The sequence below is a fragment of the Morone saxatilis genome, unplaced genomic scaffold, assembly GCF_004916995.1.
Source record: "Morone saxatilis isolate NCDOM2014 unplaced genomic scaffold, NCSU_SB_2.0 Contig4, whole genome shotgun sequence".
Classification (NCBI taxonomy): Eukaryota; Metazoa; Chordata; class Actinopteri; family Moronidae; genus Morone; species Morone saxatilis.
The window spans coordinates 9,596,103-9,622,614 of record NW_023339984.1 but is presented as its reverse complement, the minus strand read 5'-3'; the positions used below and the strand labels follow the sequence as shown (position 1 = coordinate 9,622,614).

Genomic DNA, 26,512 nt, shown 5'->3' with positions numbered 1-26,512 from the left:
AGAAACAGTGATGCGAAGGAAAGTTGGTGTGAAAGGTTTTTGTGTTTTTTTCTAACTGTGGCCTCCAAGTGCGCAGTTAAATGTTAAGAAATGTGATTGGTGTTCTGGGTATGGATTTATATTTATTGCTGTACTGACTCCTAGAAGGTAAAATATTATTTTTGTGGGGTTGTGATTGTTTACCGTTTTCACTCAGAATTAAAAGGGATAGGTCCACAGACTTAATTGAATCATAAAGTAAGTCTTAATTACTCATGTTTAAATAAATACATCATTTACTTCACTATCACAGCTGCCCATTAACCCGTGTCTCTTTCAATATTGTGACCTTTTGCCGGGGTCGCTATAACTGTTTAATTATCTCCGTACATTTTTTCATTCATTAGGAGAAGTAATCCAGACTACTAATCCAGGAGCCAGACTAATCTACAGATAAACTGGTTATTCGCCACTCACGTCTACAAGTAGAAGTCAGTAATGTGGGTAATATAAATACATATTAAACCAAATTAAACTCTTACTACATTATTTGACAACATGTATTTCCCGGGAACCTTTTATAGATTTCTAATTTCAGCTCATAATATAAGAAAATGTCAAAATTGTGTTCCCACAATAGATTTCAAGTGATCTAACAATATACGTGAGATCAAGATGTATTATCAGCTTATTCAGTAAGCACTTGCAGAGTAAACCATTTAAAAGACCAGCACTACCTTTATATTGTTAATTAAAAGTGAATCTCCTCTTGAACAAGGCATGTTTTTGTTTTGTTATTATAGGTTATTATGTGTAGATTGTTTGAAATAAAATTTATAACAATAAAATGTGCAACAAGTGAGTGGGTCTGAAAACTTTCCGCAACCACTGGTCATTTTAGAATTCAAATATTACAATATTCAAGAATATTTCATGTTGATTCATTTATCAGAACAAAACTGTATAAAAGAAGATTGGAACTTGGATTCAAACACAGTACACAAACTCACAGAAGAGAAAACGGAAAAGTTTTTACTTTATATGTACTGTACGGTATACTGTTACTTGTTTCTGCATTGTTTGTCGTCAATCTTTCCATCAATACTTGTACAAAGGCTCAAATCAAATGAAAGACACTGACTGAAAAAGCTTGGAATGATGTGTCTAAATCAGCTTTTAGAGAAAAAAAAACTCTAAAACCCTTTTAAATTTCAGTGCCAGAATTTGTGTTTCAGACTTTTAAAACACTAACTTACTTTAAAACTTATTGTTCCCGGAAAAGTCAACAAAGAATAAAGAAAATCTTTAACAACAGACTCACAATGTGTTTATGGCCAAAACATACAGTAGGCCTATAAAACTGCATTTACATTTTGAGTTGTGTGTTGCCACAGTGAGAGGTGATGTAGCGTTGTGTGTTCAGATAATCTTTTGTGGTCCTGAAAGCAAGACTAGATAACTTTTGAGAGAAAAAATGAAGTTGACTTCATAAGCAAACAAATGCAGCCTTGTTCAGTTGAAAACACTGAGGGGTTTGGCTATTAGTCTGGTATGGTATGGTATGGTATGACCAATAGCTTATGGTGGCTAAAGTTAACTAGCAAACGGGTTCAGTTTGTTGTACTTAACTAATTTTGCATTATCAAAAGTAGTCAAAAGTAACAAAAGGTGGCACATGGACTTAAATAATACATAAACTAAAAGGAGTAAACCGGAGTAAACCAGAGTAAACGCTTGTTATCTCTTTGAACCTTAGAAAAACGTTTAATGCAAATTTGTGCACATAAAACACATACATACAGTACAGTGCATACATAAAGTATTATAAAGTATAAATGCTTTTAATGTTGGCCTACATTAGTATGTCAGCACATACCGTTGTACATCTCAGCTAACGTACCTCATAATAAACCGGTCCACAATGGACCGAATGCAAACCGACTGGACCACTTTGGCCAAAGCTGGATCCACGACAAGAGATAGTCTTTTGCACCTGCTCATGGCAAAAACTAAACATGACAAAAAACAACTGATGACCACATTTTGTAGTGTGATTAGAGCATTTGAGGCTGGTGTGTGTGTCCTCTACACAAAAATACAGTAGATACAAGCTGTCCACTTCATTTCAATACTAAGTAGAAAGCTCTGTGCAAATCTGAGCTCAGGCAGGAGGTCCAATCCTAGCTTTTTTGGAATTTACTCCTCCTGGGGGGCAGGGAGGGGGGAATGGTATAATCCATATAGTAGCTTTTCCTCTATCAGTCCTTAACATTAACGCAGATACAAGAAGACACAGAAAGCTATTAAATGCACCCATGCTCTGAGGGGCAGAACAATTAAGGAATGTCAGTTTGTGAACCTATCAAATACAAAATACTGAAAATGATTTTTATTTTTAAAGAAAGGGGCTGGTAAATGACATATAAAGTGTCAGGCAAAATCCGGTACACCAGCAGCTTATCTTCACTTCACCCCACGTCTCAGTCTGTCACTCTACGCCCAAAAACAATGCAAAGAAATACACCATATAAAACAAAATGTAAAATTAAAATATAAAAACATGATAGAATGGAAACAATATCATATAATATATCAAGTATTCATAATATACAACAATACAATTTAATAAAAATCAAACCTAAAAAGGAATGTAGTTCTGGAAAAGTACCACTAGAGGTCAGCAAATATTCATGCTCAGATATCCAGTTATACACTTGAAATATTTATCTGCAGTGAAGTTTCTTCTGCTTGTGGACACTTCGAACAACTTACACACCCCGCTTCTTTTCTTCAGGTCAACCTCCTTTCAATTCCACATAGCAGCAGTAGTAGTGGTAAACACTTCATCGATTCAGCAAAATTCACTTAGTTACATTCTTGATATGAAGTCACAGTATAAATGTTGTTTTTTTTTAATTTAACACTCACTTGTATGTGCACAGTGGTCTCAAATGTCTCACATCTGAGTAACATCTGCGATCTTGACAGTTACTGCATCAGGAGAAAAAAGGATTTCCCACGTATCGGAACTGACTCATGCAGTCGTGACAGAAATTTAATTCTCAGCAAATTCTGCTGAAACAATTTCTGTGATGTTCCTGTAAAGAGTTTTGTTTTTTTGAAATTGTTTTCCATCTCTGGTGGTAAAAGTTCTCTCCGTTAATTTTTTTAATCAGATTTTGAAAATAATTTGTCTTTCCAGCTGTGGATCCCTTCCCGGGGATTGTCTGTTTTCAGACTCCGGCCTGGTTTCGCCATCGTGTCTTCAGTGTCTTGAAAGTCTCGGTTCAGTCTCTTGGTAGACACTCCTCCTCGGTGATGCCCTGAGCTTTGAGCTCCTCAAGGACGTTGTCCAAGTGGCCAGGGTCGGGGTAGCCGTGGCCCGTCAGGTTGGAGCCGAACTCCGTCTTGTGGTGCACCTCGTTCCAGATGACTGTATCAGACTCGCCGGTGGTGCTGGACGTGCCCACAGAGAAAATGAGCCGGCGGTCCCACGCTACCAGAAGAAGCCTCAGAACCTGGACGAAGAGATTAAAGAGTAAGGATGACTATCACGAAATCAAGTCACAGAAGTAAGCTTTAAACCACACATGAAGTTAGACGATAGAGAAGGGTTCTCGTTTACCTTGCGTCCCTTCTCGCTGTCAGGGAGGTAGCAGTGTCTAGGGAACCCGCGGGCAGTGAAGGGTTTGCCTGGATTTGGGTGCTCTGGGCCCTAAAAAGCAAGGGCAAAGTTGATCACATAATCTGGGTTAAGCCAACAATACTTCCTGTGTTCATATTTTATAAGTAGCGTCATGTTAACATCGGTAAGACTCTACCTGGATGCCAGGAGGGATGTTATAAATGATCCGGATGGTTTTGCAGTCGGGGTGGCCAGGTAGCGAGTGGGGTATGACATGGTACTCCATCTTGCCTGGGGGCTGGTTGCCGGTTTTAACTCCGTAGATGGTCTTGCAGGTGGGACACTGGAGGCTACCGTCCTTGTTGCCGTTGTTGTACATAGCAACAAGGCACTGGAGGTGGTACTGGTGACCACACTGCGCCAGGCGGCCCACCGACTCTGCCCGGGAGATGCCACCCACCCCGGGGCCTTTGTAGCCCGACGGTCCGGCAAGGGCCTCCATGCAGATTGTGCAGTCCTGAGACGGGAAGACAAGTACGATTTATGACTGAGTTTTAAACATGATTTTTCTTCATGTTTTCTCTCACATTTTGAACATGTTTTAAAGGTTACTGTTCTGTTTTGTATGTGATCCTGTGTCTAAATGAGCAACTGTTGTTGCAGTGGATGTTAAATGGTTTACACAGACAGAACAATGAGGCTTTTAACAATGTTAAAGTTGAGTAAAGATTTAACATGATGCCGTAACAAATAGGGTAAAAAGCAAGCCTGTATTTAGCTGTTTGTGGTTTTATTTGACTGAACTGGTAACTCATGAAAATCATCAAAAAGGAGAACTCACCTCCTCTGGGGGATTGCGGACTTTCTGAAGGTACCTCTTCACCACCTCCTCCGGGGTCTTGCCTATGAGACGGAAACACAAAGTATGATGTTTATGATCAAAGTGCATACGTGTGAAAAAAGCAAGAGCACAACCGCTTTATCATCACCAAACGCACCTTTACGAGCCTGCTTCTTTGTGGTCTTGCGACAGCAGTGGCCTAGACCAGGCACAGGCTTGATGTCGCTCTTGCTGACAGGTGGAGGATGAAGCACCAGCTTGGGAGGGCGGGTCAGGCAGACAGGAAGTCCTGCCGCGCTCATCAGGATGCCTGTAATCCCTATAAACAGCCAGCAGAGGGGGGTTGTGAGACACTGTTTTTGGTGTTTACTCAAAACAATTTTAAGTAATCAGCCTCAACAAAAAGGAAATAGTTTTAGTCAGTATATTCACCTGCCAGCGCAGGGTGCACAGGGCTGGATCCATTCAGGTTCTTCACTGGGACTGTTGGTACTCTGAAACACAAGTAAACAAATTTAAATTAATCTACAGGTGGATGACACACTGAAAGCAGACCTGCAACTCAGGCCTCAGCCCAGACTCATGGTGTCAAAATCTGATGGGTCACCTGTAAACAGGTGGACTTAACATGCCAGAACATGTGCCAACTTCTAGTTCACCCCATGTCAGCAGGTTAAGCAGCTTTTGCCGAGTCATGCGGAGAGACAAACAGACGCTGCTCATCACGACTTGACATACTGTGCTATAATTGCCAGCTAGGACTTCCTGCTATGTAGGGATTAAGATCAGGATGCGTATGGCAGCACTAGATACTTGGCACTTGACACATTATTTATTAGGCTATCTTAGGGTACAGCTATTTATCAAAACAACAATATAAGTAGTAGTTGATGCTCTTTTTAAGGACAAATTAAGGTACTTTCAACTTATTATTAGCCAATAGGCTACATATGGAAATTGGGCAGGACCATTCATTTTTATTTTTTAATTTTAAACTCCTTAAATATGCTGAATGCGAGGCGCGTGTGCTAAGGATGAAGTCCTCGCAGCAGGGGGCCTGGGTTCGATTCTAACCCAGAGAAAGAGGGGATGCTGCTTGTCATTCCCCTCTTTCTCCCCCTTTTCCTGTCCTTCGCTCAGGCTGTCCCCATCATAGGTAAAGGCCCCCCCCCCCCAAAAAAAAAGATATGTATGTGGAATGAGCCCAAAAATATTTCTCACATGACAACAATACACTCTTGTTTTACTAAACAACAACCAATCTTGACAGCTGCTGTACTGTATCTCTGCTCAGCTGAAACACACATTTGTATAATAATAATAATGATAATAAGAATAATAAGAATGTATAAAAAACATGTTCACAGACACACAGACAGTCACTATTACAGTGCAGTCAGAGGTGTGTACTTACGGTCTGCCAGTTTTGATAATAGTCATTTTTCCTGCTTGAAAGCACCAAAGACCACAAAGACAACTCAAGATATTCCAGCAATAAGTTCCACTTGTCGCGTAGCTGAACGGTTAGTGTCTCTGTCCCTGTCTCGCTCTTCCTGAGCTTCTGTGCCTGTGTCAGCTCTCCTTCATTCTTTTATAGGGCTAATCCACCTGCTTCCATCTGTTGACTAAACTCTGGTCATAGGCCAGAGATTCGTCACCGGAGGGATTACCTGTCAATTACCACGTCACGCTGCCAGGCTGCCATTAGGTAGACAGACTCCAGCACATATGACTAACCTAACACACTGCCATCTTAAACTCCTAACCTTAGCTTTGGACTGGAGGATTTCAGCTCTTTGTTGTGTTACATGAATCCATTCTCATTGTGTCCTCTGAACTCACTTTGACTGTAACTGTAATGTTTGAATCACAACCTACAGTCCCCATACGTGTAAGAATCCAATTCTTCATGCTAGTTCTTTGTCTTTTACCTATTTATTTCATTCATCTGCCCGTTATTCTATTTTTTGTCAGTCTTCCTCTTTCATGTGCGTTTTTTTTTTTTTACTGTTGCCTGTTTACTTTACAGTCTTTCCACTTGATTTGTGAAATGGAAAAGCTAAAAATAAAATGTATATAAAAAGAACTGCACATACATCATTATTTTAGAAAAGCACTCCTTTCCCTAGAAGTCATTTACTGCATCTTTCTCCACCCACATTATTTATTATTTCATGACTGTTAATTTAGTTTGTTATTGTGTTTTTCTGCTTTGTTTTCAATATTTCTACTTTGCATCTGTCTTTTGCATTGTATTTTTGTATTGTAAAGCACATTGTTCTGCCTTTATGTATATATATTTGTGTTATTTCTGACTTAATTTCTGACTTTAGTAATCTGTAATAATATAGACAAAATCTAATCTCACAGACCTGTTCTTAGAATAAAAATAAGATAATATCGTCTTGTTTACTAACTAGCTGGAAGATTATCTTCCTTAGTCCTAATAAACACGTATGGTTCTGTACAGTTCCTGTATCTGAAAATCTGCTCACACTGTACTCTGTTACTATATTTGTTTATTTACCAACAAAGTGTAGGAGCTGTCGTGAAAGCTTCCTGGGTACGTGCCTTACGTGATTCACAAAGTATCAAAACGTGCCAGCTAAAGGGATCAAATCTGAGCATGAATAAGCTGATTGACATTTGCATGTCAGGGAGGAAAACATGAACGCTATAATAAAACAGATTAAAGGAAGGTGGGGAAAGCAGGGAAAGGGTGGGAAACAACAGGAGTGTCAGCTAGTCACGTTTCTTTGATCCCAGCTAATCTAGTGGCATTAGAGCAGCCTCCATCTGGACCACTGGATGATGCAAGCACACAAGCCACAGCATATGGCCACACACACACATTTATACACACTTAACAGATACAAGCTCACACCTTGACCCAAGCCTGATAAAAAAAAAAAAGGTAAACCCTTTGAAGCAGGAGAAAAAACTCTGCTCAGTCACAAATGAGGAAGTGTAGGCTTTGTGACGGTGACACACTTGCAGAAATCAAACCCACTGCAGTGCGAGGAGAAAGGACCACGACAACAGGTGTGTGTAGACCAAGGGCAACTCTCGTCACTGTGATAATCTGTGACACTTCTTTTGAAAACCATCTGCTCCATTTCACTGCAGGAAAACTCTCTCAACAGTGTGTAACAATAACTGCACTTAAAATCATATAAGGTATCATTCTGGTGATTAGTATCAGCGATGATCAGTTAAATCTACACATATTGTTGTCAATATCTCACTAAGAGATTGTATTCTAGTTTTTTAAGGTTACTTAACAACATATAACAACTTATGATCATGTACTTCCTTTTGCTGCTGTGAAACTTCAGTTTATCTGTCTGGGATCAATAAAGTTGATCTAACCTTAAGTGATAATTGATTTAATTCTGTGTTTTCTTCAAAATGTAAAACAAGTATTAGAATTAGGTACAAAAACACTCTCTCTAGCAGCACAACTAAGAGTTATTTTATAAAGGAATAATTATACAGGAATTATTTCATGTTGATTTTGTGATTTATAAACTGTAAAATTCCAATAAACTGAAGAAAAAATTTAAGAATCATCCTGATTTACTTTTATCAAATAAATATTTTACTGCCCCACATTACTTTTTAAAACTAGCATTTGTGGTAGATTTCTTTAAAATACTCAATTTGTAGCTTTTCAACTAAGAGATGTAGTCATAAAAGTTTGATACCTAAGTAGAGCAAAACTGTCCGACACCTCAAGTTAACCACACGATGTTGCCTTAAAGCTGCACCAATAAATATTTTAGTATCTACAATGGCTCAACTGGTTATATGTAATGTGAAAGGAGTCGCTCATAGTGATGAAGCAACCAAAAATGATCACCTGACTGCAGTTCTCCTCAGCTCTATGGAGAATTTAAATGTATTTCAGTTCATTGTTTTGTTTTTCTGGCCTGCAACTCTAATGTTTTTTTTTCTACTCTTAATGCTGTCATTAGCATTGTTTGCAGTCACAGCAGGCAGCTGTTTTCAGAAGAAAAAAAACCTTTAAAAACCCAATATACACCGTCTGCTTAGCACCAAACGGCAGACGAACACAGTTAACAAAGTGGCCCATTTAACAGCTAGCAGCTACAACTCAAGACAGCATAGCCAAGTGAGGCCTTAATCATATTTTGTGCAATATGATGATTTTTGAGTTCGTTTTTTGCTTTACTAAAATAAACAAGCACAATTGTGTGACACTTCTGGAGTGATTGTGCAGTTTTTGTAGTTATGACTAAACTGACAAAATGTGAATTAAATATCAATCCTAAGAGCAGAACCAGCAGAATGAGCACTGCTAAAAGATTATGTCAACTGATAAAGGGGAATAAGGGCAATAATCCACTTTTTCTAACTGTTTTCTTCTTTAAATTACTCCAAATATGAGCGTAATGACCTACATGTATTCTGTATTCATCAAATTCTGGATTTAAATGATAAAACTGGGATCACCAGTTTAAGGAAGCACCAGTACTCCTGTGGTGCCCGTTATGAATTTAGGGATAAAGCAGTAAAATGATGACAGCAGAAGCACTAAGTGGAGATTAAGCTAAGAGCAACTAGGAGGAGGGAAGAAGGGCGAGCAGCAGAGGGAATCCCAGGCTGACGGGATCAGAGAGGCTCTCAATCTATGACGTTGGCAGTTTTACCGCAGCAGCAGGTTCTGTCACCTGCATGTTAATAAGAATGGGTCAGTCACACAGCTCACCTGACACAAAATACAAATTACTGAACCAAGAATATTAAGCCTGTGGTATTTGGTAATAATCTGCAGCTTAGCTGGATTGTTAATGTGAGGATTCAGGAAGCCGGGGTGCTGTGCTGGGGCAATGTTGGGTTGGTTCACTTAGAAATTATCCTCAGCATGTGGTCGATTTTAAAAAGTTTAATCACAGTACAAGAAGCCAAATCCATGCAGACTTGCTATCAAATACAGACAAAGTGACTGCGTGTGATTGAATAATGTAGGATGCACGAGGATTGAAGCATGTTATATCTCAGGCAACTGCATAAAACACCAGAAACATCTATTTCAGTGATTGAGAGTAAAATGTTATAAAAATAAAGGCTGTGATTGGAATCTGATCAAATCTGTAGCATGCTCACAACAAGGCGCCACAAAGAGAACCAGCGGCAGAACATAAAGTAGTGCTAAGAAGAAACAGCAGTGCTCTTGATCCAAAAGTCTCTCTCACTAACACTGACCACAGACATCTTGCTAACCAGCGCCCTCTGGCTATGACACTGAGACACTGTGGCTCAGTCATTAACATTCAGTGACGATAACACTGAACACCGAAAGACCACATGGTCACAGTCTTTGGGTGTTAGATGACGCACACACAAAAAATATCTCAAGCTCTCGCAGATCTTTTGCAGGAGTTTATTCTTTCAAACGGCCTCAGCTAATCAGTTACTGTCAAAGTCAAAGAAAAAAAGTGCTTAAAAATATTCTTTAAATTGCATCTACTCCTTCTCCCTCAACCAAAAAATCCAGAATCTATGATTACACAAATATTTAACATTTTAAAGGGTAAATTACTACAGATTATTACTACATGTGCATTAGAGGTTTCATGTTTCCACATATTGGACTAAAATTGGCTTACAAACTAGTTGTCATGTCACAAAGAGGGTTCGATCTCCTGCGAGTGTGTAGTGCTTTACGGCGGTAGTCACACACCACCAGCTGTGGTACCGGATGATCATATTTTATGGAGAAAAAAGGTTTTCTGGTTTTCCCTCCCTCCTCTGGCTGCTCTGCCTTAGCTCTCTGTGATTCAGACTTTCCTGATGGACTGAAAGCTTTACTTGTTGCACGCTAACTGCTAACTGTAATTTAGAAGCTGTTACGTGTCGTGCCAGAACTGGAGCCAGACAAGAGCGCAACGGAACCGGGCTCAGCGGCCTCGACGGAGGGTAAGAAGAGACAGTGGATGAGGCAAGAGGCCGTCGGATCTCAGACTGTGTTTTTGTTTTGTTTTTTACAGCAAAGGGGGGCTTGAATGTTAGCTTCTGCTAACTATTCTTGGTAAAATTAATATTTAGGTAAGGATAGTAACAACAATTACATGAAACCCAAGCAATATGTTGGCTCTGTCATCGTACATTAAGCCTAATTCCCAGTGGGTCAGTGTAGTTGGTGACAGTTTAGCGCCTTCCTTAGCGCCATGGAGGTACACCCCTCTACATACTTAAGCTAAAGGCCCACCAGGCTGTGTGAAATCTTCCCCCGTTTTAATGTTACATTGTGCACAAACTCAAAGAGAAACAGAAGACCACTGATGAAAATATCAAGCATTCTGTAACAATGAGGACATCCCAGATGTTACAGACTCATTCCAGATGTGGTTTTCTGAGTAAAAACCTGCGGGTGCGTCTTTTTTTATAACAACCCATGTTTCATGTTTGAGGGTGCTTGAGGTTTTAATCAGCGAAGTTATCCAGATAAGTAAGTAAACCTACTTTGTCAAACAAGCCCCATACTGGTTGCTACGGTTACCACCCCAAGTGCTTTTACACACACACACAACCACAAACCATTTTCAGGCTTCTCTGCTTTTGTGAGGCCCCGAATTGTTTGCATGGAAACTATACACAAACTGTGTGTGTGTTTGTGAAGTAAATCCACAATTAAGTGGTTGCATGACAAACGTCTGGAACGTGAAACACTTGTGCGAGAGCTCAGCCTGCTCGGTGTGAATACTCTTCATTGTTTCTCCATGGAAATGAATGACCCTGATGGACTTTGTCACAAAGATTAAAGGCTCATGAATGCTAATGAGCGCCGATGTTAGACATTGTGTAATGAGGGCTTCAAACTAATGAGAAATTCCTCTCTAAATTGATTTTCTTACATATACTATCTCATTCTGGTTCATATAAAGTTTATGGATAAGGTATGTAGTCTCTGTGGAGATGTTATTTGAATGTCACATCAAACATTTAACAATAAGTGACCATTTAAATGTACTTAACCAGCTGGCTTTAAAACTTATTATTATTATTATTATATACATATTATGGCCATCATTTGAATTTAATTTGGTATCATCCCACTACTATACTTTTTATGATACAATGTCTGCATGTTTTCTTCTGTTAATATATATGTTTTATAAATGTTCTTACATTACAGGGACTTTTTTAGCTCCTACTTCAGCTAAAACTTACATCACGTACACCTTGGGTGATGTAAGTATACGGTGATTGGTCGAACAGCCAGCGGCAACCGCCATTTTTTGATGAGCCTGTGTAACTCCAAGGTTTCCTTATCTGTTCTTGGATGATAAAACCTTTAAGACTGTACCAGAATATCTGAACTGATATATTACTACAGTGGGGTCTACTCACCCAGAGGCGATAAGGGCACGTGACTGAGCCATGGCGATACGCTGCAGTGCAGGTCGGCTCAGCCCTGCTAGACTGGACCGGGGTGGCAGAGGGGCTGCGCAGGCAGAAGCCCCAGATGAAGACACTGGACCCAGGACTCGGGCAGAAGGCGAGGGTGTGCAGGTGGAGGCAGCTGTGGAGATGAGGGGAGGGCCTGGAACGGAACAGGAAGCAGACAGGGAGGACGAGGTGGAGGGGTGAGGGGGAGAGATGGCGGCAGATGACAGTGTGGTGGACGGTGGAGGAGGAGGCGGTGGAGGGAGTGGTGTGGACGGGTGGAGGAGATGGATAGGGCGGCCGTAGCTGAGCCAAGGAGGGAAAGGGAGTGGGTGAAACCTCCTCCAAAACCAAGGTTGGCACTGCCAACACCACCACCGCCGACGATGCCTACACCTCCTGGACCACCCATACCACCCATACCACCTACACTGAAGCCACCTGTCGCCCCAACTATGGATGTCCTGTGGGGGGAGAATGACCGGGACAGGGAAGGAGGCCGAGGGAGGGTTAGTGAGTACGACCCTCCTGGGACAGGGTGACTGCTGATTTTGGGACTAGGTGGCTTGGTCTGTGGCGGTCTCCGACCCAGAGTGTGAGCAGTCGACATGGCGCCCGCTTTGACACTCAGCACCAACATACACTGCTGACAGGCGCAGGGCTGTCCCAAGGAGGTGATGGCTGAGGCAGGGAGTGCCCCGCTGGGATACGCGCTCCCATTTCCAGTCCCACTGTTGCTCATCCTGACCCCCATGCCCACTCCGGATACATCCACACCAAGCAGTCCTCCATGGCTGGGCATGGACATGGGCCCCCAGGCATGGTGGGATTTGGGCAGGGGCCCGGACACCAGCGGGTAAGCCAGGTCGGAGCGACGCTGGATGCGCCTGCAGCGCTGCGTCTGCCCGTTGATTTGGGTCATGCTTTCGAAGTCAATGAGGTAGCAGAAACCCAGCGGCGCCAGGTCCAGCCAGGGCTGCTGACGATCACGTGCCGCCTGGATGGCGATGCCCACCTCCGTGTCGTACGCCGTCCAACTGCCAGCGTCGTTCTCCCACTCCCACAACCAGCCCTGGCCCGGCGCTGAGGTGGGGTCGTAGAAGCTACGTCGTACCGGTCGAAGGGTACCTGAGGCAGGAATTAGGGGGTCATAACAATGCAAAAGATTCATGCACATTGTTAAGATTTTAACAAGGTGAAACAACTATAGTAATTCAGTCATAGCATGCATTTGGACTTTCAATTTGGACAGATTTAGCGCTTGTCACAGGAGATTTCTAGACACGTGCAAGACTTCTACTGTAACTGTAAAGTTTGAACATCTTTCTTTCTCCTCTTGAGCTACTATCACGATGATGCTTGGTGATGAGAGGTAGTTGCAATAGGAGGTTGATGACTGACTGTGGTACTATTTGCTGTGGACAAGTAGATTGCAACCCTAACAAATTCAACATGTCTGTGTTTGCTTGCTAAGAATTTGGGCAAACAGGTTGCCCCTGGTAACAGCACATGGTGTTCTGAATTCTGATTGGCTGGCAGCCTTGATCCGACCCAAAGCTGGCTGTGTTTGCTTTCCCAGGGTGTCCAGAGAAACTCTACAGAGTCTTCATACTGTAAAGCCTTCACATATCAAATAACGCTGTCTGAAACACAAAGAGGTGCAAGGATTTCTCAAATATGAGTTAGCTTGGTCTCAAAGTGAGAGATAAATCTTTTTGGGGATCATGAGGCAGTTTTGTTGGAACTGTAAAAATCACTTTAGACGTATGTTTTACAGTTTAGCCTCAGGTTAAACTTATACACAGGCCAATTAAGCATTTGAAATACAACATGGAATCAAGCATACAGCAAAACATATTCAAAGGCCTCTGAGAAAAAGAACAAAAAATAATTGCTTCACAGTATGTGTGGCACAGTATGCCTAGACATTTAACAACAGACAGAGGAGTTCATTCATAAAACCTGCCCCCATCGACCCCATTTTATCAATGACCTCAGACTCCTGAAATTCCTCCCCACCCTTATCCCCCTAACCTCCTCCTCCCCGTCTCCTATTTAGACTGGAGCCCCCCCCCGACACACACACCCTATTTCAGCTTCTGCTGGGTTTGGAAAACAAACTGCACAAAGGCTTTTGTCAGCCAATGTTGAGAGAGAAGGGAAACGTTGGGGTCTCTGCCAAAGTTAGACATCGGACAACCGATTCCTTGCTTTGTCTTACACTGCTCGGCTTGCATCTCCTTTTTTTTATGAGGCTTTGACGTGTGGAAGATGACTTCTTACGTGAATATTCGGCTATGAAGGAGACAGCAGTATTGATGATAGTGTTTGCTGTGAAAGGATTTCTGTGTCTGTGGCTATGACTGGACACTTCAGCTGCTACTGTGGCCTAGGTGCCATAGGCAAACACACACAGGTCCTGCCAGAATGACTCACTGACACCTTTTAAAAATCACAGACACACAGCAACTCTCCCCGTCCTTTAATCCCTCCAGATAAAAATGAAACCGTATGCAGAGAAACTATGGGAGACTAGATTGAGGGCATCTAAAATTAAAAAATAAAAGAACCCCAGTGGCATTCATGTCACTGCTGCAGAAAAAAAACAAAACACTCCCACCAAGGCACCAACTTCTTGGAGCAGAATCAACATAAAGGCTTGCAAAGATAAAGTAGACACATAAAAAAAAAGGCCTCCACCTCAGGGCCCTGGCTGCACCGTTACACCCTCCTCCGCCTGGTGTCTCTCCCCTCTCCTCTCTCCTCTCTGCTCCTGCTCACCTGTGTCTTGTCGGAACTGGTGCATGGAATGCAAATCGATGATGTAGGGCGAGAGGCGAGAGTCCACCTGGCCGAGGACAACACTACCACACCGCGGGTCGCTCCGGATGACTGCCTCGATGTGATGACAGACAGCCGGGCTGTAGGGCCGCCAGCGTCCGTGCTCGTTCAGCCATTCCCATACCACTACGGCGGATGCTAGTAACATCCTACTCCTGCAAAGGTGGAAAAAGGATAAAGCTGACAATACGGAGGCATACGTGAAAGCGAAAGCGCGGGGGTGATGGGCATTTAAAGATACCCCGCTGCCGCTCCGCCGTGCATCCCTGCGCACAGCAGCGCTGCATCCATCTTGGACAGTTTGCAACCCAGATGTGTCTCCTATCTGTGGATATAAATATCTATTTTGGGGATGACACTACATGCAAACTGTACCTTCCATGTTTGTAGTCTCGGTTATGCAGCAATTAGTAGGTCCTTTTTATCATACGGCGAGGATACAGAGCGTTTGAGGGCGCAGAAAGCCTTGCAGGATGGTTGCATTTTACTCCCTATGCAGATGAGTGACGTCTACTGAAATCATTTCTCCGGCACAATCAAGTTAGGGTGAGAGGAGAAAATGCAACTTGGATGCTCACGGTGGTGCGGCACTCGTGAAGTAGGTTACTGTGACAGACTGGCTTTGATCGTGCAGTGCAGGGTTACATTTAAAAAAAAAAAAAAAAAAAAAAAAAAAAAAGAAACAAAAAAACTGTGCTGCCTGTAAAAGGGAGGACCAGATTCCTGAAAGCAAATAACAATAACAATATTTACCTGGTTAGATCGGCTCCAGTGTCTCCAGTCAAATCCCAGTTTGAGTGCTTTAGTAATGCTCCATCCTGTCACTGTGACACTGTCTTCAGTCTTCAGGTGACATCCCGGATTTCTGGTTACATAATTTATTTGATGAAAAAATCACTTGAGTTCTGTTTCAGTCTACTTTGACTCAAGCGTACGTACCGGTTCGTGCATAACGCCTCGATCGAGTGGCTCTCACCCACTGAAAATGATTTGGCCGGCGAAAAATAAATGTTTGACATTCGCGTGCGTGAACACTCCCACGCCTCGAAGGCCTCCGACATCCAATCAGATTAGAGCAAGCGCCGAGTCTGTCCAATCACGAACGCCTCTCATCTGGATCGCTCATTGCATCGTTAATATAAATCGTGAGTTTTATTGTTTCGTATTGATTTTATGTTAATAGTAGATTTTTTAGACTATAAGTGTTTTTCTATATTTTAGGTTTTTATTTAAATGGGAGAGAAACAAGTCTAAAAGTTATGGAGATGCCGGGGATTGAACCCGGGACCTCATACATGCGAAGCATGCGCTCTACCACTGAGCTACATCCCCATTGGTTGATGAGAGTACCACTATGGGTTTTATACCCACTGACTGTATGATATTCTATGATATAGTTTTAGTGTGTATTTGATGCTATTAACAGTATTTTGCTGCACTGTGTATTACGACAAAAAAGAGGCAGTATTCATGTAAACGGGTAATGTTTATTTATACTCTGTTACATTGTACAACATCTCACAATGACAACAAAACTGTTCATGAACTGCATCTGAATACATTCATTAAACAGGGAAGTAACCTCAGTCAAATATTTACACGTTTATTACAGGTTTCGAGTTTATAGTGACCTTGCTGTAGTTTTGTTTCATCGTATCATTATATCCTTAAACAGCAAAGATACATAGCATGTTATAGTTTTCTATACATTCAACAAAACATCGATCTTTTCATATAGGCAACCACTCATTTGTACCACACATTCAATACACACACATTGTATGAAATGTCACTTGATGGAAAGTTTGACTCCCACCTGCAATAATACGACCAGAGATCATTTTCATTGTTTCATTGTTCATTCTGCCAATTGAATACTCGATTAGTCTATAATATGTAGAAAAGTTTGCTGAAAAAATCATGATAAACTCAGTAATATCTGTTTTTGCTTTTTAATTTTTAATATAAATGAGAAAAAAAAAACCATTTAAAGCAATAAAAAAAAAAACATATGCCACAGTCCACAATATACAGCGTGCAACAGGCTGATGCAGTTGGATTTCTTCACTAGCCAAGCCAGTTTTACATTATAAAAGGTAAACTCATACACAAACATTCAAAATCTAAACCAGTGTTCCTTAATATTTATAACAACTTCATTCACCAATCACCTTCTTATCCTGATGGCTCAACAGGAAGTAGAATTAAGACCAGAGTCAGAGTTACCACTGAGGACAATGGGGTCATATGTCTGGGAGTTTACATTCTGCAATTACAAAAGTACACACAGTGGGTGTTTTATAGGCTGGTTGCAGTAGTTTTATACTGCTTTTAGTTTTTTTTTTTTCCTGGCAGTGTGGAACAGCGTTCATGTTGGGAAATAAAAAATACAGAAAATATTTGAACAGCTAATTGGAAGGGACTCATGACGTCAGTGTATTGAAAATCCTGGTTACAGCCCTGCTTAAGACTATTTCCTAAGCCTTTTTTCATGTTTTTTCAAATCATTTTGTTCTCACAGTGCAGTCACATCGCTGTTGCCTCCCCTCTCCTCAGACCAGATGGCACTTCCGGAGAACTGCTTTAGATCTATCAACAATCCAGGTCCTCCGCTTGCTTCACCTTTACTATCCCCATCTCTGGATTTCTCCTCCCCTCTCTCCCCCGTCTCTGCCTTATCCTCTGGTTCATCCATTAACCTGACATGCTCCTCTCCCTCTGAATCCCCCAAACATGAGTTATCATCCGAAGTGATACTTCCTTTTCTACTAGTCTTACCACACTGCTCCTCCTCCTCCTCATCCTCCTCATCCTCATCCTCATCTCTCTCGTTGTCACTCCCCTGGCTGCTACCCATCTCCACCTGTCGCTCCTCATCTTGTACCTCCTGCATTTCCCCTCCATCCTCATCAGTATCACTTTGAGGCCACAGTTGGACTCCAAGGCGCGTCTCCAGAGCTAAAACTGTACCTCTCACCTGGTCCCTGACCCCTCCTTCCTTATACACTATGTGCTCGATGGTATATTCTCCATTGGCCTCCTTGTTCAACTTCTTGTACAAGAAAAACAGCAATGCAAGTAAGCCTAATAGGAAGAAGACAAGGACCAGCACTGTCGTTTTGGATTGTGACATTTGGTCAGCCATGCCTGAGGTGAAGCGAGAGAAGAGTAGAGTTAGCATGGTCACACATTGGGATTCATTCATTTCTAGCACTGAACTGTGACTGTACCGACCCTCCAACATTTCAAATCACTGGGGTGGCTTAAAAGGACAGGATCTTAAACAACAAACTCCGTTTTTTCTCACCCTCTCAAAATGGCTGTTTAAACAGCAGAAAAAAAATTAAAATGTGTTCGTTTAACGTATGTATTTCCTCGCCTCACCTGGCTGTGTGTAATGAAATTTGGTAGTGTAAGGTATAAGGAGTATAGAATGTTGAATTGTATATAACTTACATATATATATAGAATATATTGTTATTGTACAATGTATTCAGAAAAGCACCTTTAAATAAAATGTATTATTATTATTATTATTATTTAGGAATGTTTTTGGATGTAGTGGCACTGTCTTTTTATTCTTCTTTTTTCACATTCACTTTCTTGCCGCTAATGCCACATCTGTATGATAAATATGTAGATGGATTTTATTACCTTTGCACAGAGCCAGTTTCCCCCCTGTTTCCTGTCTTTATGCTAAGCTAAGCTGGCTGGCTGCTGACTGCAGATTGCGGTACTCAAATGTACCAAACTTGAAAGTGGTACCAATCCTGTGATCTAACTGCCAGCGGGACAGCAAATAAACGTATTTCCCAAAAGGTCAAACAATTTATTTAATAGAGCAGTAAATTGCTTTTTTTATTATTTATTGTAACCCGTTCTTTGGGTGCCCGGATCCCAACAAACCAAATGTGGGACAAAGACTTTGTTTGTGTGGGACAATTTGGGACATGTAGTCTAAAATGTTGATGTAATATCTATTTAACTTCTGACCCTTAGCTCATATCTAAGCTTTGTCCTCTGGTTGATTCCGTAGCATGCGATATACTATTCAGGTTACAGGTCAGGCCTTTAGCATGTGAAGGACTTAAGTACAATTTATTTGAATGCAACTTTCCCAACTCCCGAGCTAAATGAATACAGTAAGAATAACAGGAAGCTAGAGTCTCACAGTTCTTATGGTCTTATGCAATAGTCCGCGATATTCACATTACAATGGCTTCACACAGCTACAAGTAGTTTGCAGGTCTTTGCTGTAGCTGCATTTAATTTCCGTCCTTTTCTGCTAAACTCTGCATAGTTTGTGACTTTGTGGTTATTCTTGGACATATAGGGAAGAAGGTGAGAGAAGCTACACTTTGACCCACTTGTGCGCAACTTTTTATAAGGCTAAAGACTCAATCCACTGTTTTTCCTTTCCAAGAGCACCAGAAATCCTCTCATTATGAAGCTGTAAATCCCATAATACTGAGACAGATTAAAAATGTACTTTACCTCTTTAGAAAATTCCCTGTAGTAGAAAAGTCCCGCTGGTTTGGTGTCACAGTTACAGGCAGGACTTTGTAGCCAAACTCCTTGTACTTTCAAAGCAGTTGTGCAGTCGTCATCAGAGGGAGATCCATTGGTGAATTTAAATTCAGGATCTAAAAAAAAAAAGTTAAAGCTTTAGATGGCTCAGCATTTATTTAAATGGTCTATACCATCTGGACAAAAGATGAGCAAAATAAAAGTTTATACATTCAATTAAATTCTGAAGTGGCATTTCAGGTTTAACTCACTCAAAATTAAGCAGATTGCCAATAAATGCCAATAATTCTCCTTTAAAAACCCTCTCGAGTGTGTTATTATATTTTTTTTCTGCACTTTTTTATGCCATCTTATCCTGACACAATTATAATAAAAAAGTTACTGAATGGTCATTAACCACTGGCTCATAATAGTATTATACATACGTACACTGGAGAACAGGAAGTCTGTATTGCCTTTATCTTGTTTGACTGTAAACTGCTTGCAGTGGAGTGACAGGAAGCTAGCAGACCGCTCGCAGTGTTGCTGGTTTCCTGTCAAAATGATAATTGAGCAGCATCAGACAGCCTGCCGTGGAGGGAAACTGCTTTAGTCGTAGTTGATCATACTGAGATCTGACATTAAGTGATGAATATAATGTTTAATAAAAAAATAAAATTACATGAAAATAAGTGCACTTAACCTGAAATGAATGAGGATAATCAACAAATTAAAGCCTGCAATATTGTAATTATACAACTATACAAAAACTACTAAGTCCATTAAGTAAAATATTCAAGTATCGAAACTCAGATATTAACATCATATGTATAAATAAAGCTGTAATTAAATACAAAAAAAGCAGACAAAACATAAGGCATTTACATCGTATTTAATTAATAAATTATATGTGATAATATGTGTGTAGCAAAAACAAGCTAAGAAGCTATTCAAAGTACAAAAAAGGGAAACAAATAAACACTTACCTAGGTTGTGAGCACAAGATATGTCTGAAGATAAAGTTTTTGTGCTACCAGACGGTGCACAAACACAAACTCTGGTAAGAGACTGACTTGTGTGACATTTAGGGTACTGCAGTGTGACAGCATATGAAAACGAGAGAGGGGCTGATGCATGAAATGTGGTGAAGAAAAGTGGTAGGTGGAGGCTGAAGGGGGTGAGAACACAGATTAAAGACACAAGCAGGGTGTGGTGTAAAGCACAGATAAGAATATGTGAAATGTATTTATGGAAAGAGGAAGACATACACATTTGAATATTTTCCCTGCAAAGTTGACTTGCATCACTTTGAGCTTGCAGCACAGGTGCAGATTACATTATACAACATGTATTAAGTATATTTTAAGAACATACGTAGTCTTTACTGACCAGAATTCACCTAGTGGAAATATCCATAATACAGTATATTTTCTCCTGTGATACATTTTAACACTGTACAATCATATTTGTCAGCAGGTTGACGATAAACACTACAAAGGGCACCTGAGGTAAACATGATGCCGGGGGTTGGAAAAAATGTTACCATCAAAACTCACTTAAACTTGAACCTATCAAAAGCTGCACCCAGTTTGAATGTGAAACAAGACAGTCACATCCTGTTTTCAGAATGGCTGAGCAGTCACAGCCCCAGTCGCACCAAATCTGAGTAACGTAATTTTACTGATTGTATCACACAGGTGAGGACAAAAAAATAGATATTTTGCAATATTAACATGCCAAAAATCATTTTGATTTTTTGTAAATCTATACTCACTCTTAAAATATTGTATTTGCTTCTTTCCTTAAAGAGGGTAAAGCTGTATTTCCTTTTATTTTCTCCTCACCTTAATCCTTGTACTTGTTTTGTGTCTTTTGACTTAAAAAATTAATGGTTTGTTTAAACCTACTACGAGGAGTTTTTAACTGGTTGTGAAACCATCTCAATTTAATTCTGATGCCTCTACATGACCTATATAAGCACACAAAACTGTCAGCAAAAACCATTTCTATAAAGTTGTTCAGCTGGTTCGGATTTCCTCTTGAAATCAATGAAATGAGGCAGTGGAAACACTACTGCTTTCGTCAACAGGGGGAAAAGATTTAAGTTCCTTTTTGCTGCTTTAGGTTTCTGTGTCATAAAAAAATGATCTTATTCTAATGCATAGGTCCACAAAATGTTTATTTAAGTTTATTCCGTCAATTGAGTACTTTTGCTTCAGCTTGGTCAGTGTGGATGGACTGCAGCTGGAACTATCTTCAGGTTTTTGGCTGTACTGAGGTCTGGGATTTCTGTAAGGATGTTTCAGGGTTGATGGATGGAGAGAGTAATCGTCCTGTTGCATCCTAATCCCTGCTGCTTGAGGATGATAATACAGGCTCGTACTTCTACCACCAAAACTACAATATAGAACTTACAGCACCACCATTCATGAAACCACCATCAGCCACTTTAATGCATGATAGTGGCTCACCTGCTTTGATTCCTGTGCTGCTGTGCCATTTCTTAACTGAAGTAGTGCCCTGCTGCTAGTCTTTCACACAGGCCAGATTTAGCTGTGTTGCTGTCATTTAATGCCCTTTTAGGTTGGTTTCTCAGTTTGTATTGACTGACTTCCTAAAAACGAGAGTTCTCAAGAGGTTTCAATTAATAATGAACACCGCTATGCTAATGTGAAACTCCATAACTTTAGAAACTGTTTTATGTATTTGGCTTCTTTCTGAAATCTACAGACAGCTTCACTTCATTGTGGTTTCTGACATGGCATGGAATGTCATCAGTGGGATTAAATTGTCATTTTTCCCCAGTCAATTTAATTGGCTACTTGTGGACCCCGATTAAGTTTATGAGACATATCGAGAATATAAAGTATCTATATATATATAGATAAGTATGAGAAATTCAGCCAATATAAAATGTGAGAAGTCTTCTGGGTGTTGCATCCTTTACAGATCAATGTGTTTTGTGTGTATGCATATGTCTATTTAATTGGAGTAGGCAGCAGTTGATTGACACACAGTCAACACACTCAATATGTATTAAAACATTACTTGAGCTTAAAATGATCACAAAGAACACAAATACATTATCATGATCACATTTCTTAGTGTAAATAAAAACACCATTCCATTAATACAAAGGAAGAATTAATGTTTATTGGTCTTTTCACAATGTAGTCTCATTGAACCTGCTACTGGTTTTACAGTTAGTGTTAAGAGGTAAGTGCATAAAGAAATATAAATGACCTAAGTAATAAAGGAATAAGCTTAATGTGGAATGTACCATTGTTACACAATCATTGACTGATGCAGAGGTAACAGATAAATACCTCTAAGTGTAAGGGCAAAAAACACAAAACTAAAATTAAAACATCAAAAGAAGATTTTTTTCTCCACCTTTTAACACCAATACAAACTGTAGAAAACATTTCACATTTTATTGTAACTTCCTCTTTTTTTGAGGTTACAAACACTTCTTTCTAGCGTTTTACTGAGACTGTATTCACTAGTGTTAAGTTACATTTGTAGGCAACACTCAATTTTATCTTACAGCTCGGACAAGATACTTAGGAGAAGTGACGGCTAAAAAGTATAAGGTTTGCTGCTCTGCAAAATAACCAACCGAGGTCCTGTTTTTTTTAAGGGGCAGAAGATAACGCAGCCTTTCCACACATACCAAATGAACGAAAGAAGCAAGAATTTCGGTGTATTAATATCTTAATGATAATGAGAACAAATCATCTCAACCTCGTGGTGTTGCAGAAAACATCACAAAGCTGCTTGTCCGCTCCTGAAACCATCAGGTACAAAATCACAAGTGTTACCTTTTCATTAACTGCAAAGACTACACAGAATTACAATACACATAAATATTCAACTACACTCTCATCAGCTAGTATTCACACAATTCTCACTGTCAAGTACAGGATTTGTGTACCAGAATATTTTGCTACCGTTAACCATACACACGGTGTCCTATAATGAAGTAGTAAAACAAAGCACATGTCACACAATGGGTTAACAATTGGGGTTTTGATATGACATCACAGTTTAGCAGCTTTAACTACCTGATTAAATAGCCCTAATGGTTACTTTGTGAGTGCTTCATAGAAAAAGAAAATCATATCGGAGGTGCTTAATTGCTTTGCGATAGTATGTCGTCCTTCATTAGCTTTAATATAATGCTTTTTATCATTACTTTGTGCATTAATTTGAGGCAATGGTGCCATTGCAACTCCTTCAAAGCCCTTCAAAATTAACAAGGATTTTGCAAAGCTCAAAGCTGCACTATATGCACCATCAAATAGCTGCTACAATACTCCATCATATGAAAAACGAAACATTATCTCACTGTCAGAAATCACTCTATGCAGATGACACCCCGTTCTCAGCCATAGTCTGGAAAACATTCACAGAAACAAATTATGGTCTCGCTTTCAACACAATAGTTGACCAGGTTGTAAGCCACTGTGGCTCACAGTTCGTCGCTACCCTTCACTACATTCTCTCACTCACACAGCTTAAGGTACTGTTGTTTCTAGTAAGGCTATGGTCTATGGATTTAGTAAGAATGCCCTCCGAATGTAGTGGTTCCCCGTTTTTGCTCATACATCCCCATCCTCAATCCGAGCCAGCTGCCTCTCCAACAACTCGATTCTCTGGCTATGGGCAAGGACGGCAGCACGCAAGGCCTTTATTTCTGCTAACAACTCGTTCAACAGATCGTCCTGAAAGGAGGAGAAATGGAACAAGTCAGAAATGACCTTGAGCATAAATTTTTTTTGTATGGTCAATATGTCTCATTCTGTCAACTCACCTCTCTTTTCGGCCTCTCAGTATTTCCATCTGTATCCCTCGTGGCTACTCGTGGCATCTCTTCCTCGGTCTCCTTGGCAGCAGAGGTAGATGTAGATGTGGGAGCTGCTACACTGCCTGCTGAAGGTGGGGCGGCCCCAGTCCCAGAGTCCTGCGAGACGAGCTGGGGTTTGCTTCTGAGGGTGTCTCTGTGCTTGGATGGATGAGCTGTGTACCCACCACTCAGAGAGACCAACAGGGGCGAAGCGTCCTGCCCAGCAATCCATTCATCAGCCAGGAGAGCTGGCTCCAAGCCAGCTGTGTCCGGGTAAAGGTCTCCCTGGAACAGATCTGACTGGGTAGGCAAGATGGAGACAGAAAAGTGTTCGAATTATACAGTTATGGATAGACTTCCTGGGCATGCAGAAGGCTATCCACCCCATTGTTAAAGAATTAGCAATATAAATTGGTTATTTTTAAATTGACTTACCTTTCGTGGTACAGTCATAGAAATGGGTTCCACTTTCCTTTCATGGAGTTTGTAGAACCTACAGAAGACCAGGAAATTTGTAATTCATTCAAAGATAAGGCTGGCGTATTCTACATTTTTCTTAATGTCAACGAACCCCAGAAAGAAACCTGTCTCTAAATTCTTTATTACTTATTGATGCTTACTGGGGCACTCATACTGAAGCCAAATCATTCCTACATATAGTTTCATTTAAAATAAAGGTTCAGTAACTTCCTAAAAAAGGTGGGCACTGTAGTTTTTAGCAAATGTTACTCAAACAGGAGTAAACAGTGTATTTGCTGGGAATTATTTTCGGCTGCGGATTAATACTATTTTGGTGCAATAATAAATATTAACGGCAACAGTGTCACCCAGTGCAATGGTGTGGCTTATTTAGTTATTATATAGTTTTCTATATTTTTTTGAACAATGGAGCTCTTTGGTTAGCAATGAGGCTTTTGTGTCAATTTATTGTTGTATTTCGTCCATGGACATTGGTGACAAGAAGAAAAATATATCAAGATATATCAAGGAAAACATGACCAAACATATTTACCTGGCAATTTCACACTTGTTGACATCCACACCTCTTTTACTGAGAAAGCCTGCACCTCTCTGAGGCTCCTTGGTGCTGTATAAGCTGAGGAAGTGGACATACGGAGATTCGTCTGTCACCTCAAAATACCGGATGGTGCAGTCCCCCTGAAAGACAGATGATAATCTAACTGAACCAAATTTTATAGGAAATGACACTTATTTTACCAGTTGGGTAAATCTGTATTCACTATACAATCCTGAGTTCATACCTTTCCACACAAGTAGACCATGTTTGTGTCAGGGTCATAAAAGGGTAAAAGAACCCCGTTACTCGTATCCATCTCCTGTACTGCCATTGGCTCAGAGAGATCTTTCTGTAAAAAAACAAAAAGAACAGCGAAAAACATTAATTACTCATAATTGCTTGCATAAGCTATGTAGATTCAACCCGCCACACAAAACGCTGATAATGGACAATTCTGCAAAACCCCAGTGACATAGCTTAATGTATCTAAGTTAACATGAAGCTTCAGCAGGCAGTTAAATCAAGTGGATGTCTTCCAAAGTTATAGTCTATTTAGTACAAAGAGTGTCTTTGTGTTTCCCCGGATGGCGTTTCTGTGTTGAGCTGAAGTGGAGGGGAAGGAAAACTTTGGAAGATCTCCATTTTATTGACTGACTGCTGAAGCTTCAGAGAAACCTTGGAATATATATTGATTGGAACAAGTACTGTGTTCCTTAAGAGCATTAAGAAGGGATCTTTAAATATTTTCAATGTTTATATGAGCACCAGTACACAAGAGGCAAGTGGGACTTACCGTATCCCACAATGCCAGCTGTCTCTCACTCATACGGCTGAAGCCTGTGGTCAGGATCTTCCCATCTGAGAGGAACACAGCTCTCATTGGCCTGGTGCCATCATGGACCTTCTCTTTCACCTAGGAGAACAATTAGAGACTGATGAAGGACTAATGTGGAAGCAACATAACAAAGTTAAGAGCAAAGACCCAGCAAAGGAGCACTGTGTGATTACTGTACTGTCAGGATGTGTCAATGCATGATGTAGTGGCTGCTTTTGTATCCATCTGCACACATGGCAAAAATGTGAAATAACCTTGAGGACGGTGCCCCTTCGTGGGTCGATGACACGCAGAGCCTTGTCCTTGCAGACGGTGCAGACGGCACTGCCGTCCTTGTTCCAGCTGACACTGTAGATCAGATCTGGGTGGGCATCAGTCAGCTGGTACACAAGCTCCCCTGTGCCCACGTTCCACACACAAATCACGTTATCACAGCCTAGAGAGAGAAAGACACAACAGCCAATGTAGTGTTAGTCCATAGGACAGGAAACAAGTCCAGCATAAAAATGTATCATTTGTGTAGAACCATTTCACACAGTAGCAGCATAATGTGTTATATATATATATATATATATATATATATATATATATATATATATTTCTGTAGATAT

The 26,512-nt window shown here is 40.7% G+C and overlaps 3 protein-coding genes and 1 non-coding gene across 7 annotated transcripts in view; all 4 read right to left on the bottom strand.

Annotated features, from left to right (window-relative positions):
- Positions 1 to 1,732: 1,732 nt before the first annotated feature.
- Positions 1,733 to 15,251, bottom strand: dtx4a (deltex 4, E3 ubiquitin ligase a). The gene is given in 10 exon segments (XM_035674836.1): positions 1,733 to 3,497; positions 3,605 to 3,694; positions 3,801 to 4,121; positions 4,446 to 4,507; positions 4,603 to 4,764; positions 4,878 to 4,939; positions 11,820 to 12,130; positions 12,133 to 12,983; positions 14,637 to 14,851; positions 15,072 to 15,251. Coding segments are annotated over 9 exon segments (2,298 nt in total). The 5' UTR covers positions 14,845 to 14,851; positions 15,072 to 15,251; the 3' UTR covers positions 1,733 to 3,266.
- A 705-nt stretch (positions 15,252 to 15,956) lies between these two features.
- On the bottom strand, positions 15,957 to 16,028 carry trnaa-cgc. Its single transcript has one exon. It is a non-coding gene; the product is annotated as a tRNA-Ala (tRNA).
- Positions 16,029 to 16,163: 135 nt separating this feature from the next.
- si:ch211-119e14.1 (retrotransposon-like protein 1) lies at positions 16,164 to 20,341 on the bottom strand. Of its 4 annotated transcripts, none has more exons than XM_035675869.1 (4): positions 20,189 to 20,341; positions 19,649 to 19,756; positions 19,191 to 19,339; positions 16,164 to 17,843 (listed from the first exon to the last, which is right to left on the bottom strand). In XM_035675869.1, the coding sequence occupies exon 4, from the start codon at positions 17,839 to 17,841 to the stop codon at positions 17,212 to 17,214; it is 630 nt and encodes a 209-aa protein (XP_035531762.1). In that variant the 5' UTR covers positions 17,842 to 17,843; positions 19,191 to 19,339; positions 19,649 to 19,756; positions 20,189 to 20,341; the 3' UTR covers positions 16,164 to 17,211. The 4 variants fall into 4 exon arrangements, with proteins under 4 accessions (XP_035531762.1, XP_035531761.1, XP_035531763.1 ...); XM_035675868.1 differs by having other exon boundaries at positions 19,653 to 19,756; XM_035675870.1 differs by having other exon boundaries at positions 19,653 to 19,790; positions 20,189 to 20,338.
- Positions 20,342 to 22,329: 1,988 nt separating this feature from the next.
- coro1b (coronin, actin binding protein, 1B) overlaps positions 22,330 to 26,512 on the bottom strand; it is a 9,422-nt gene continuing 5,239 nt past the window's right edge. The window contains exons 6-12 of the mRNA XM_035675610.1: positions 26,156 to 26,337; positions 25,860 to 25,979; positions 25,311 to 25,415; positions 25,061 to 25,206; positions 24,484 to 24,541; positions 24,016 to 24,348; positions 22,330 to 23,926 (exon numbers count right to left, since the gene is read on the bottom strand). Coding sequence (XP_035531503.1) covers positions 23,804 to 23,926; positions 24,016 to 24,348; positions 24,484 to 24,541; positions 25,061 to 25,206; positions 25,311 to 25,415; positions 25,860 to 25,979; positions 26,156 to 26,337 — 1,067 coding nt within the window. The 3' untranslated portion in view covers positions 22,330 to 23,803. The remainder of the gene's footprint in view (positions 23,927 to 24,015; positions 24,349 to 24,483; positions 24,542 to 25,060; positions 25,207 to 25,310; positions 25,416 to 25,859; positions 25,980 to 26,155; positions 26,338 to 26,512) is intronic.

What these genes read in the sequence shown, in the direction of transcription:
- si:ch211-119e14.1 (XM_035675869.1), bottom strand. Translation starts at nt 17,841, where the DNA reads ATGGCTGACCAAATGTCACAATCCAAAACGACAGTGCTGGTCCTTGTC.